The sequence below is a fragment of the Berghia stephanieae genome, unplaced genomic scaffold, assembly GCF_034508935.2.
Source record: "Berghia stephanieae isolate SIO BIC M18660-M18661 unplaced genomic scaffold, UCSD_Bste_1.3 scaffold311, whole genome shotgun sequence".
NCBI classification, from domain to species: domain Eukaryota; kingdom Metazoa; phylum Mollusca; class Gastropoda; order Nudibranchia; family Aeolidiidae; genus Berghia; species Berghia stephanieae.
Window position 1 is genome coordinate 8,902 of NW_027624301.1, and position 13,503 is coordinate 22,404.

Consider the following 13,503-nt stretch of genomic DNA (forward strand, 5'->3'; position numbering starts at 1 on the left):
ATAGATAGATAGATAGATTGTTAGATAGATAGCGAGGAGAAGAGAGAGAGGAGAGACGAGAAGGAGAGGAGAGAGGGGGGGGGGGTAGGTTTAAGAAACCGCTTTGCTTTGTACTCGCACGACTTTTTTGGGTCCTCTCCTTATTTATAGTTTATGGAAATTTGGACCCCTTTTGTATTTTGGCACATATCGCAAGAAAGGTATGGGATCTTAAATTGTTTTAGGGCCCTTTTTTGTCTTTAAAGATTGAAAAAGACATAAACATTGGGGTCATTTTGGGTTAGTAGAAAGGAAGAAAAAGCAAGTGATCTCCTTGTACATGATGGGGAGGGGGGGGGGAGTCAATTACCCCTGTGGACAAGTTCGCCATTTAAAAGGTCTACGTAGAGAGCATAGTCTAAGACAATTTGGCTGACATATTATGCTTTCAAATGGTTGCAAATGAAAATTATTGTAAAACCTAACATATATGGAGAAAACAATAAATGCATCGTTTCTTTCAATATCACAGGCCTTGATTAACCCAATAAACGGTCCCATTGAAGGACAGAAATCGGTGACAGTAAATAACATGGAATCCAAATGGTATAGTATAGAGGGATAAAGAGATAGTTTAATCAGGATGTTGACCCACGAAGAGTCCACCAAGAGGGGGTGTGATATGACTAGTTGCAGTCGTTTTAATGAAAGAGAAAAAGGTACACAAAACATAAATGGCGATTCTAAATATGCCTGCAATCTTGGGTTATAGGCGCCAAAGAATAAAGCCTAAATATGTCCCAACAGCAGTTTACCCAATGTATGACCACCAAGTATCAATTCACACAAACACTGAGACGGGGTTTCTCGCCAAAAAGGAGATAAGTATTAGATGGTTATTCATACTCGTATTCAATTAAGACTCTCATAATCAGGGAAATGATTTATTTAAAAAATATATTAAAAAGTAAAAGTATCACTTCTCACAAACAAGCCAAGTGCCATTTAACTATCTCCCTCCCTCTATATGATTTCAGGCAGGGGGAGCCAAATGGTCTCAATCCTGTTCCAGAACAAGAATATGGAAAGAATAAATGATAAAAAGTCGATGGGGAAGACAGCACGGTAAAGGGCCAATCAACAACCATACCAAGACAGCAAACGTTCCCCTACCCTAAGGGGAATTCCACCCACAGAACTTCAGGACGAGGATAAAATCTCACAGCAATACCTATTGGAATTCATTATTCCCCTATTAGTATTAGACGACATTACTGTTATATTTCTGGAATACAATTTCAAGTGGCTGTTCATGAATTCGAGAAAGAATACAAAGATGCAACAAGTGACATATAATGAAAGCAACAAGAGGGAAAATATTTAAAAAATTAAATAGGTTGTATGTCATTTGATTTCATTCCAATATTTATTAAACGAATATAACTTTCAAAAGGCAAGACAAAGTGAACATATGTATCTACAAATTGTATTTCTAAAGTCAGGAAAGAGTCTCTCGTATCCAAAATCTTAACTGTGTCCTAAATTAAAATAATAAACTTAAAATTGAGTAAAAGTGAATGAATAACAAATGTTAAAATCGATAAAACTTCTCGAGTCACCAGGAATTGTGTCAACGTGTTGGAGTTGAAATTATGATTTTTTTTTCAAGGGAGGTTAAAAAAAAGAAAGAAAGAAAGAAAATATTACTCCTAGAAAGCGCTAAAACAGCTGGCCATCTCGCCTTCTCGCTCTCGGTCAAACAGTTTCGCCCTTATAATCTTTTCCGGTGTACACAGTTGTGTATTCTGTCCACTGATGGACGGAAAACACAGTTTCTATCTGCTACCTAATAATGTCAGAGAGTTTATCTATAAAATGCCAAATTGTTCATTTCGTGCTGTACTACCTCATAATGTGACAGATAATATAATTTCTGTGGTGTAAACAGTTTGAAATATAAACAAAAAACTATTATGTTTATATTGATTTGCATAGCCAAGAGTTAACAATTATAATATATTTGTAACAAATGGTTTAGTAAACACTAAAATCAGCAAACAATGTTTTATCTTTAAAATTACAACTGACAAATCTTTTCATTTTGTGTGATTGTGTATATATCTTTAGTATACAAACGTTTATTTGATAAGAGTACCTTATAAAATGCCCTGGTCTTAGTCTTTTCACATCTATCTTCTTTGTATCCCTTAAATAAAATGGGGAAAAACAAACAAGCAAATAAAATGCACAAATACTCAACGAAAGTTGAGAGTTCTTTTCCACAATCCTTTTTTCTCGATCATGTCCTTCAACGTCGGTTTAACTTATTTAAATCGAAACACTTAAAGTGCCCAGATGATTCATGACTGCTAGAACTAGATTTCTAATGGTAACTCTTCATTCAGCAGTCAGTGTTGTTTAGTTGCGGCGTGAACCAGGGACTTTGATTTTGATAGAAATAGGTATAATGGACTGGTTTTGTCATATATTTTTATTATCCTCTCTCTCTCTCTCTCTCTCTCTCTCTCTCTCTCTCTCTCTCTCTCTCTCTCTCTCTCTCTCTCTCTCGCCCTCTCTCTCTCTCTCTCTCTCCCCCTCTCTCTCTCTCTCCCTCTCTCTCTCTCTCTCTCTCTCTCTCTCTCTCTCTCTCTCTCTAACTAACTTCCCTCCTACTCTTACTTATACTTATAGTTATAGTAGACTCCTCAGTCTAGCTAGAAATAGAAAGCATTTTTTACCCTTTAAAAGTTAAAGTCACTTTAAGTACTTTAGACTTTAGAGCGGCGACACTCCATTTTACATAAGACATAAGGCCTCCTCTATTCGAAGTAGTACTGTGGATAATGATTTCCTCTATTTGCAGTAGTACTGCGAATAGTAGATAGCGGTCATTTTCGTTATTCGCAGTAGTATCGAACTGCTAATAGTAATTGTAAATAGCGTCGTATTGTTATTCGCAGTAGTACTGCAACCAGTAGACATCATTCATTTCAGTTATTATATGAATTATATGCAGTACAGTAGAACATGAAAGTAACATACTCGGAAATAGCGAGTAAAATCTAAATCCCCGTTTTTTTTCTCTTAATTAAGTCAATAAAATTAGCATGCAAGTAGCGAGTATGAAAAAGAGGTCAACTCGGAAATAACGAGCATTTCCTGCCCCAGCCTAGGACTTCGAACGAAGTAAAGCAAAACACCAGACAAGGGCGATTTAAATATTTTTGCCTAGCTTCTTTTCTTTTCTTATTTTTCGTTACGAGTAATATTACATAGTAGCCTAGTCTAGAGTACATAGTTGGCGAAACAAATTTGGGTGGGGGTTGAGTGTGTGTGTTTGTGTGCGTGTGGGGGTCAATTATTCACCCAATGTGGTGCCACGCGAGGCGCGAGGTAAGCACTGGCAGCTAACATGTCAACATGCCTCACTTCGCAGCATCGGTCAGCGAGTCGCATTCGTTAACGAACGACGCGATCAGCGAGAGAGGGGAGCGTGGAACCATCATTTCAGTGGGTCAGTGATTGAGTGATGCGCTTGCTTACCTCATCAAACATGCCTAGTCTAGGACTTCATAATAATAGATGTCACTGTGCCAAGTGCATACAAACACTCGCACATACACGAAATCTTGATGGAAATGGAAGGGGTGGATCAACTTCAACCTGTGGCCATCATTACGTAGTTAACGAAGGCTGTGTTCAACCCCGCCCTCACCCAACTTTATCCACACACAGTCATTTGCACGCACGCACGGCACACACATACATACACACACACACACGCATTGTCTTTCCATATTTTTGTACGGCCGAGTGACCTTTCCTGGCAATTCGGGAATAGCGAGAACTCGGAAATAGCGAGTAATCAGGAGTGAACCCGTCGAACTCGCTATTTCCGAGTTCTACTGTAGTAGCCTTTGAGCCTAGAGTTAGAGCTTAATTGTAAAGAGGATTGGGCACAAAATAGAAACAAACTACATATTATTATTTCTATTTTTTTTTAAAATGTTTCTTCTTATTATCATTATTTAATTATGTTTTTTAAAAATATTACTATTATTATTATTATTTTGCGTTTCGTTGACAATCACAATATGTCTGTTGTTGTGTAGTGATGGTGGTGCTGATGTGGTGGTTGTGATTGTAATGGGTTCGAGCCTCGCTCGGCTCATAGTTGAGTCCTTGGAAAAGACTCTTTACTCATATATTCTCTCACCGTACTTCGGTGTGGAATGAGTACCTGGCCGTTAATTTTAAATTCAGAAAAGTGAGTGGAGCAGGCACTTATGTTGGTAACAACAAGATATGAAGTGAGTAGAAAAGTGCCAGAAGACAATAGAGAATAAAAAATTTTTTCGCGGCGGTGGTGGGGTTTGAACCTGCGACCTTATTGGTACGACAACTCCGCCTGGCAGGTGAGAGCGTGGCTCTACAGTGTGAGCTATCCACGAACACAAAAATATTCGTTTCAAACTCAAAGTCATTTCTAGATCCCTCTCTCACCCACTTCTTGAGATCGCCGATTCGTTCACCACCATCGCGAAATAATTTTGACCAGCAGTTAAGCTTAATAGCCAATATTCTCATCACAAACATATAACATAGAAACGATTGAGACATTGAGTATGCTCCGGTGTATGGGGTGAATTTTAAATTCAGAAAAGTGAGTGGAGCAGGCACTTATGTTGGTAACAACAAGATATGAAGTGAGTAGAAAAGTGCCAGAAGACAATAGAGAATAAAAAATTTTTTTTTCGCGGCGGTGGTGGGGTTTGAACCTGCGACCTTATTGGTACGACAACTCCGCCTGGCAGGTGAGAGCGTGGCTCTACCGTGTGAGCTATCCACGAACACAAAAATATTCGTTTCAAACTCAAAGTCATTTCTAGATCCCTCTCTCACCCACTTCTTGAGATCGCCGATTCGTTCACCACCATCGCGAAATAATTTTGACCAGCAGTTAAGCTTAATAGCCAATATTCTCATCACAAACATATAACATAGAAACGATTGAGACATTGAGTATGCTCCGGTGTATGGGGTGAATTTTAAATTCAGAAAAGTGAGTGGAGCAGGCACTTATGTTGGTAACAACAAGATATGAAGTGAGTAGAAAAAGTGCCAGAAGACAATAGAGAATAAAAATTTTTTTCGCGGCGGTGGTGGGGTTTGAACCTGCGACCTTATTGGTACGACAACTCCGCCTGGCAGGTGAGAGCGTGGCTCTACCGTGTGAGCTATCCACGAACACAAAAAATATTCGTTTCAAACTCAAAGTCATTTCTAGATCCCTCTCTCACCCACTTCTTGAGATCGCCGATTCGTTCACCACCATCGCGAAATAATTTTGACCAGCAGTTAAGCTTAATAGCCAATATTCTCATCACAAACATATAACATAGAAACGATTGAGACATTGAGTATGCTCCGGTGTATGGGGTGAATTTTAAATTCAGAAAAGTGAGTGGAGCAGGCACTTATGTTGGTAACAACAAGATATGAAGTGAGTAGAAAAGTGCCAGAAGACAGTAGAGAATAAAAAATTTTTTCGCGGCGGGTGGTGGGTTTGAACCTGCGACCTTATTGGTACGACAACTCCGCCTGGCAGGTGAGAGCGTGGCTCTACCGTGTGAGCTATCCACGAACACAAAAATATTCGTTTCAAACTCAAAGTCATTTCTAGATCCCTCTCTCACCCACTTCTTGAGATCGCCGATTCGTTCACCACCATCGCGAAATAATTTTGACCAGCAGTTAAGCTTAATAGCCAATATTCTCATCACAAACATATAACATAGAAACGATTGAGACATTGAGTATGCTCCGGTGTATGGGGTGAATTTTAAATTCAGAAAAGTGAGTGGAGCAGGCACTTATGTTGGTAACAACAAGATATGAAGTGAGTAGAAAAGTGCCAGAAGACAATAGAGAATAAAAAATTTTTTTTCGCGGCGGTGGTGGGGTTTGAACCTGCGACCTTATTGGTACGACAACTCCGCCTGGCAGGTGAGAGCGTGGCTCTACCGTGTGAGCTATCCACGAACACAAAAATATTCGTTTCAAACTCAAAGTCATTTCTAGATCCCTCTCTCACCCACTTCTTGAGATCGCCGATTCGTTCACCACCATCGCGAAATAATTTTGACCAGCAGTTAAGCTTAATAGCCAATATTCTCATCACAAACATATAACATAGAAACGATTGAGACATTGAGTATGCTCCGGTGTATGGGGTGAATTTTAAATTCAGAAAAGTGAGTGGAGCAGGCACTTATGTTGGTAACAACAAGATATGAAGTGAGTAGAAAAGTGCAGAAGACAATAGAGAATAAAAATTTTTTTCGCGGCGGTGGTGGGGTTTGAACCTGCGACCTTATTGGTACGACAACTCCGCCTGGCAGGTGAGAGCGTGGCTCTACCGTGTGAGCTATCCACGAACAAAAAATATTCGTTTCAAACTCAAAGTCATTTCTAGATCCCTCTCTCACCCACTTCTTGAGATCGCCGATTCGTTCACCACCATCGCGAAATAATTTTGACCAGCAGTTAAGCTTAATAGCCAATATTCTCATCACAAACATATACATAGAAACGATTGAGACATTGAGTATTCCGGTGTATGGGGTGAATTTTAAAATTCAGAAAAGTGAGTGGACAGGCACTTATGTTGGTAACAACAGATATGGAAATGAGTAGAAAAGTGCCAGAAGACAATAGAGAATAAAAATTTTTTCGCGGCGGTGGTGGGTTTGAACCTGCGACTCTAATTGGTACGAACTCGCCTGGGAGGTGAGAGCGTGGCTTACGTGTTTAGCTATCACGAACACAAAATTATTCGTTTCAAACTCAAGTCATTTCTAGATCCACCTCTCACCCATTCTGAGATCGCCGATCGTTCACCACCATCGCGAAAAATTTTGCAGCAGTTAGCTTAATAGCCCATTTCTCATCAACTCATAACTGATTGATTAGACATGAGTTGCTCCGTCTATTTGAATTTTAAATTCACCAAAGTGAGTAATGCTCAAACGTTTATGTTAGTTAACTGATGAGATATTGGTATTAAAGTCAAATGCTGGACAAAAATTATTTCGCGATGGTGGTGAATCGATATCGCGTCTCAAAAGTGGGTGAGAGAGGGATCTAGAAATGATTTCGAGTTTGAAACGAATATTTTTGTTCGTGATACTCACACTTCCTGCAGATGCGATCAGTTTCAACCACCACGCGAAAAATTTTTGACCAGCTTCTGGCATTTCTCATCATAGCATGAGTACAAAATTTGTCGCGCAGCTCACTTTTCTGAATTTAAAATTCACCCCATACACCGGGCATACTCAATGTCTCAATCGTTTCTATGTTATATGTTTGTGATGAGAATATTGGCTATTAAGCTTAACTGCTGGTCAAAATTATTTCGCGATGGTGGTGAACGAATCGGCGATCTCAAGAAGTGGGTGAGAGAGGGATCTAGAAATGACTTTGAGTTTGAAACGAATATTTTTGTGTTCGTGGATAGCTCACACGGTAGAGCCACGCTCTCACCTGCCAGGCGGAGTTGTCGTACCAATAAGGTCGCAGGTTCAAACCCCACCACGCCGCGAAAAAAATTTTTATTCTCTATTGTCTTCTGGCACTTTTCTACTCACTTCATATCTTGTTGTTACCAACATAAGTGCTGCTCCACTCACTTTTCTGAATTTAAAATTCACCCCATACACGGAGCATATCAATGTCTCAATCGTTTCTATGTTATATGTTTGTGATGAGAAATTGGCTATTAAGCTTAACTGCTGGTCAAAATTATTTCGCGATGGTGGTGAACGAATCGGCGATCTCAGAAGTGGGTGAGAGAGGGATCTAGAAATGACTTTGAGTTTGAAACGAATATTTTTGTGTTCGTGGATAGCTCACACGGTAGAGCCACGCTCTCACCTGCCAGGCGGAGTTGTCGTACCAATAAGGTCGCAGGTTCAAACCCCACCACCGCCGCGAAAAAAATTTTTATTCTCTATTGTCTTCTGGCACTTTTCTACTCACTTCATATCTTGTTGTTACCAACATAAGTGCCTGCTCATCACTTTTCTGAATTTAAATTCACCCATACCGCATACTCAATGTCTCAATCGTTTTTGTTATATGTTTGTGATGAGAATATTGGCTATTAGCTTATGCTGGTCAATTATTTCGCGATGGTGGTGAACGAATCGGCGATCCAAGAAGTAGGTGAGAGAGGGATCTAAAATGACTTTGAGTTTGAAACGAATATTTTGTGTTCGTGGATAGCTCACACGGTAGAGCAACGTCTCAACTGCCAGGCGGTAGTGTCGTACATAAGGTCGCAGGTTCAAACCACCACTGCGCGAAAAAAATTTTATTCTTATTGTTTCTGGCACTTTGTACTCACTCATATTTATTACAACATAAGTGCTTCATCATTTTCTGAATTAAAATTCACCATACACGGACATACCAATGTCTCAATCGTTTCTATGTTATATGTTTGATGAGAAATGGCTATTAAGCTTAACTGCTGGTCAAATTATTTCGCGATGGTGGTGAACGAATCGTGATCTCAAGAGTGGGTGAGGAGTGGATCTAGAAATGCTTTGGTTTGTACGAATATTTTTGTTTCGTGATAGCTCACAGGTAGGAGCACGCTCTCACCTGCCAGGCGGGTTGTCGTACCAATAAGAGTCGCAGTTCAAACCCACCACCGCCGAAAATAAATTTATATCTCTATTGTCTCTGGCACTTTCGTACCTGGCCGTTAACAGCATTGTCTTTATGGAAAAAATTGTAATACGCTTAAACAGGCATCAGTCTCGTTCTACATGTTACATGTTTCTGTTGGACAGGGCCCGTTGTAAGCACTTTGAGCACGTTAGTGGATATTGCACTCTATAAATTCCCTGTTTTTTGGGGGGGGGTTTGTTGGGGTTTTTGTGTTTTTTTTGGTTTTTTTTGGGGGGGGGGGGAGGAGAGACTTCAATTGCACAACAATCAAATGCAAAATATGCTCTCTTAACTTTTTGACTCATTTGTCAGGAGAAAAAAAAAACAAAAAAACTTTGCTATCAGGTTTTTCTCAGCCACATGCAAAACTACAAAAAACGAATAGGCACTCTAGCTACCCAGGATATAACTACATTCCAAACCCAAAGAGGATCATTGAATTTATGCCACCCATTTGTGTCTGCAGTGGAGAAATATAAACAAAAAGAATTCTATAAATGGAAAATAAAAATCAGACTTCAAAAGTGCAAAGCATGAAATAAGTAGAGCGTTTCTTCTATTCTCATCAGAGTTATAGTCTCTACCTCAAAGAATCCGTACCTACGTGTTTTGGAGAATTTTTTTTGTTCGTTTTTGTTTTTGGTTTTGTTTTGTTTACTACTGTAACAATGCCTTCCATAGTGCAATTTTGTTTTGTTTTTTCTCACCAGATTTCTGGCAAAATAAAAGTGAAATGGAAGAAACTCAGCTATCATTCAGAAGAGATCTCAAAAGAAAGGCTGAAGATGACAAGGTCAAAGAAATTGAAGTTACTGAAAGCACACCAGTCATCAAAATCGCAAAGCAAGAAAATGATGCATTTAAAGGTTCAGGTGAAATTGTCAAGCTGGAAAATAAAAAACTTCAAGAAGTAGTGAGTAAGACTGCAGTCACTGACATCAAAATGGAGAGCCCAGTAGAAACAGATAGTGCTTCAGCGAAAAATAATGGGGCTTTGGAAACAGATTCACCATGTACAGTACTCAAAGGGAAGGCAGAAGATGACAAAATCAAGGAAAATGAAATAAGTGATATAAAGGATTCAAATGAAATAGTCAAGGCTGAGCAGCACAATGAAAAAGATGAAGAAGTTGCAAGTACTTCAACCACTAAAGACAAAACTGAGAGTTCTTCAGTTGACGATAAAACAGATCCTCTGGGATACACAAAGGGAGATGAATTCACATCCGAAATATTTAAGATTCAAATTCATAATTTACCCAAATTTGGATACAGTGTGAGTAATTCTCATTAAAGACATTAAAAGTAAATCTGATTTTCATGGATGTCAGACATTAATTTTAACAATATGAGATATTTCAATCATACAGAAATAGCTAGCTTCTTGTTCCTGTCAGATTTGAATAAGGAGTGTACACATATGCTTCAGAATATGATCCAGTTGACAAAAAGGAAAATTTCACTGGTTTTTCAGAAGGATAAACATATTTTCCAAAATCGTTTTTAGAAGTTGTTGAGAATGTAAGTTGTTTTTTTTAAATTCTATTACTTCAAGGAAAGTTGCTGAGATGATGATGTATTGCAGACAACTTGGATTCGAGCCTGGCTATCATTTTGTTTTTTGTTTATTTCTTGAGTGAGAAACTTAGCCCCTATTGTTCATTTTGTGATGCTGATGCCTAGGTTTGTTCTTGAGATATACCTTGAAGAAAATTTTCCTTTGAGGGTGGAAAAAGAGAGTTTATATAAATTATTTGTTTAAATATCAGTTAATCATTTCTTTTTGTTATCACTGTTGTTGTTGCTGCTGCTGTTGTCAATATCCCTTTTGTTTACATAGATTAAATACACCCTGTATATATTTTGAAGCTGTTTGCTTAACATTTGATTTCCTTTTTAATGACAGGACTTTAAAAAAAGACTTAATTCTCTTGGTCTGAAGCCTAACAAGGTAAAAAATCCAAATCGAAAAGTGGCATATGTCTGTTTCAGGTAAGAATTTACAATTTGAATAATAGTGCTCTTTGCTTTTCAATTTATTAATTTGTTTTTAAGTTTAATGATAAAATACTACTCGTATGTTACCATGGTGATCTAATGATAAGATTAAGGTGGTTAATTATTATGTTTTAGCATGATTTTATAGTTTTTGCTTTCTTTATCATTGTAAGCATTTCATTATAGGAATCCCAATCAAAATGAAGGAAATACCGGACATTAATTATCACAGTTTTGAAGAATTTCGACAACTGCATATTTTTTTATTGCTATTCACATACATTCCATAACCTCTAAGTAATGGCATTGTAAATATAAAGAAGCATCGTGAATGGTCTTAAAATGGAGCAAGTAAGCAATAAATAAATTAATTAATTGATTATAAAACAATAAATCAATTTTATTCAAGTCTAATTTTTCATGAAGAAGGAGAAGAAGAGGAGTAGGAGAAAAAAAAAGAAAAGAAAAAAATGCGTATTGCATATTATGATAACATACTCATGTTTTAAAATGAGGTTTCTATGTATGCCATGCTGTAATGTAAATATTGCTGCTCGAAGCTCGAAGAAATAAATAATATGAAATTGAATGTAAGCTTCAATTTTATTACAAAAAAGATCAAATGAACTACCATATTATCTCATTCATCTGTAGTGTTTCATTCATCCTGTTTTGTTGATAAAGGGGAAACCCAAAACGTTCAAATGATCTGTTTTTGTAATAAAATTGAAGCTTACATTCAATTTCATATTATTTATTTATGTATGCTATGCTGAATGCTGATGTTATCTCGTCACAGAAACGAACCAGACAGACAAGAAGCGATACAGAAACTAGATGGGCATGTGTGGAAAGGAAAAAAGTTATGCGCGAGAGTAAGCTATCATTTGCATTTGTGCATTTTAATGTTTTATTTGGGTTTTTAAAAATGTTTTTAAACGTTGAATTGTATAGTTTATTAAGGCAGCAAATGGCTTAGATGGTTTTAATAACTGCAGTATGTTTTGTCAGTCAGGCAAAAAAGATTTAAACATCTTATTAGAGATTTGTCAACTTATTAAACTTGCTTTACACACATGCCAATAGACAAGATTCACAACTGTTTTTTTTGTTTGTTTTTTTTTTTCAACCTTTTGTCCACCGTGCAGTGGGAGTGTAGTTGTGTCTGTTAGATCTGGTATAGAGTTCCCATGTCCTATCCATAGGTTAGCAAGCAATTTTAAATTTCCATTTATCACTGTCACCACCAGGATAAACTTCGGCTCCATGAAGCTATGGTTTTTTTAATGCGTCTTGTCATTTTTTATATTTTGCCATGATTTGTTTTTTTTTGTTTATCCCATGATTTGTCTTTTTCCAGACTTAATTATCAGTATACAGTCACGTCTCCATAATCCCAACACCTCTGTTTCCAGCATTTTGTACACATTAGAGAGATGTTGATTGAGGAGTTGGGGCTAATGACTGGATGTGAATAGACAAATAGATAACCTACTTGACTTTAATAGGATGTGACAAAGCGTTTTAAATTGGACTTATTTTTCAATTTTTGTCCATTGAATTGAACTCGAGTAGCCGGACAGACTATGTTGGTCAGTGTGATCATAGAGTCGTAAAACCTCTATATTGTAATGGCTTGTTTCCAAAATAAGTGTTTGACTCCGGAAACAAGAATTTCCAGATAAACGGTGTACAAATAAAGAGGAAAAAATCTGTACCCAAGCTACCTATCAGGATTAGAGAGACTTGACTGTACTTGTATAATTTTATATACTTTTTTTTTAATGCAAACTTGAAGCATATCAGGTGGGGGAGGTGGGAAGGGAAACTTAATTGCAACTTGATGAATATTGACAAAACACTCAATTTCAATTGCCTTTACTTTCAGATATATTGTGTAATATTATTTAATATCAAGAATATCTTTTTAAGTTATTTAATTGTAGAAGCATACAAGTATTTTATCAATAGTTCTGGCAAATGCAACTGTAATATAACACTTGCTTCTGCGGTTTGAGAGGATAAAACTAGTTATTCAATAGTGTATTTATTCGTTTGTAATTTTTTTCAAATTATGTCATTTCCTTTCAGGAAGCAGCGCCTAGTGCCGATCCATTTCTGGAAAAGAAAAGACAAGAGAAAAACCAAGGCATGGCTGAAAACATATAACTTGTTTACTCCAATTTTGATATTTAAGTAATTGCTTTGTAACTAGTAATAATGATAATAGTAAATAATACTAATAATAATAATCATCATCATCATCATAGTTGCAGTAAGGATACTAAAGGTAATATTCTCTAAATGACAATTTATGATAGGCTTAAAATGCTCTTTCACACAAAAAAAAGAATAAATGTTGAAATCTTGAAAATAAATTGCTTTCAACAACCATTAAAAGGTGTTGGACAAGAAGAAATGTTAAAAGTTTGTGTGATTTGAATTGTAGTTCAATGTACCATAGAAGTACTGATTACCTTTTTACCCATAACAGAATCTCCCGTATCTGCCAATCGGGAACCAGAATCGTATGAAGATGCACAAAAGAGGTAAGAATTGGAAATATTTCTCTTCTTCTTTTTTAAATAAGTTGATTGACTCAGTCAGAATTAGTATTGCTGTCAATGTGCATATCCCAAGTAAAAAAGGAGAAAATTATGGTACTTTCTTGATCGTCATCACTTGGTGCCTTGCTTCCAAGTGTGGCCGATCCTGCCTTACCAACCCTCTCTGTCGTTTGTTGCCCTGATGGTCTCCACATTACTTCTTCCTTGTGTCCAGTTCCTAATG

General features: G+C 37.3%; 1 protein-coding gene across 1 annotated transcript; it reads left to right on the plus strand.

Annotated features, from left to right (window-relative positions):
- Positions 1-2,328: 2,328 nt before the first annotated feature.
- LOC144961574 (tRNA (uracil-5-)-methyltransferase homolog A-like) lies at positions 2,329-13,262 on the plus strand (the record flags this gene model as incomplete). Its single annotated transcript, XM_078894717.1, is given in 6 exon segments — positions 2,329-2,441; positions 9,426-9,991; positions 10,622-10,707; positions 11,513-11,588; positions 12,805-12,862; positions 13,208-13,262. Coding segments are annotated over 5 exon segments (818 nt in total), but the record flags the coding sequence as incomplete, so codon positions are not given.
- Positions 13,263-13,503: the final 241 nt, after the last annotated feature.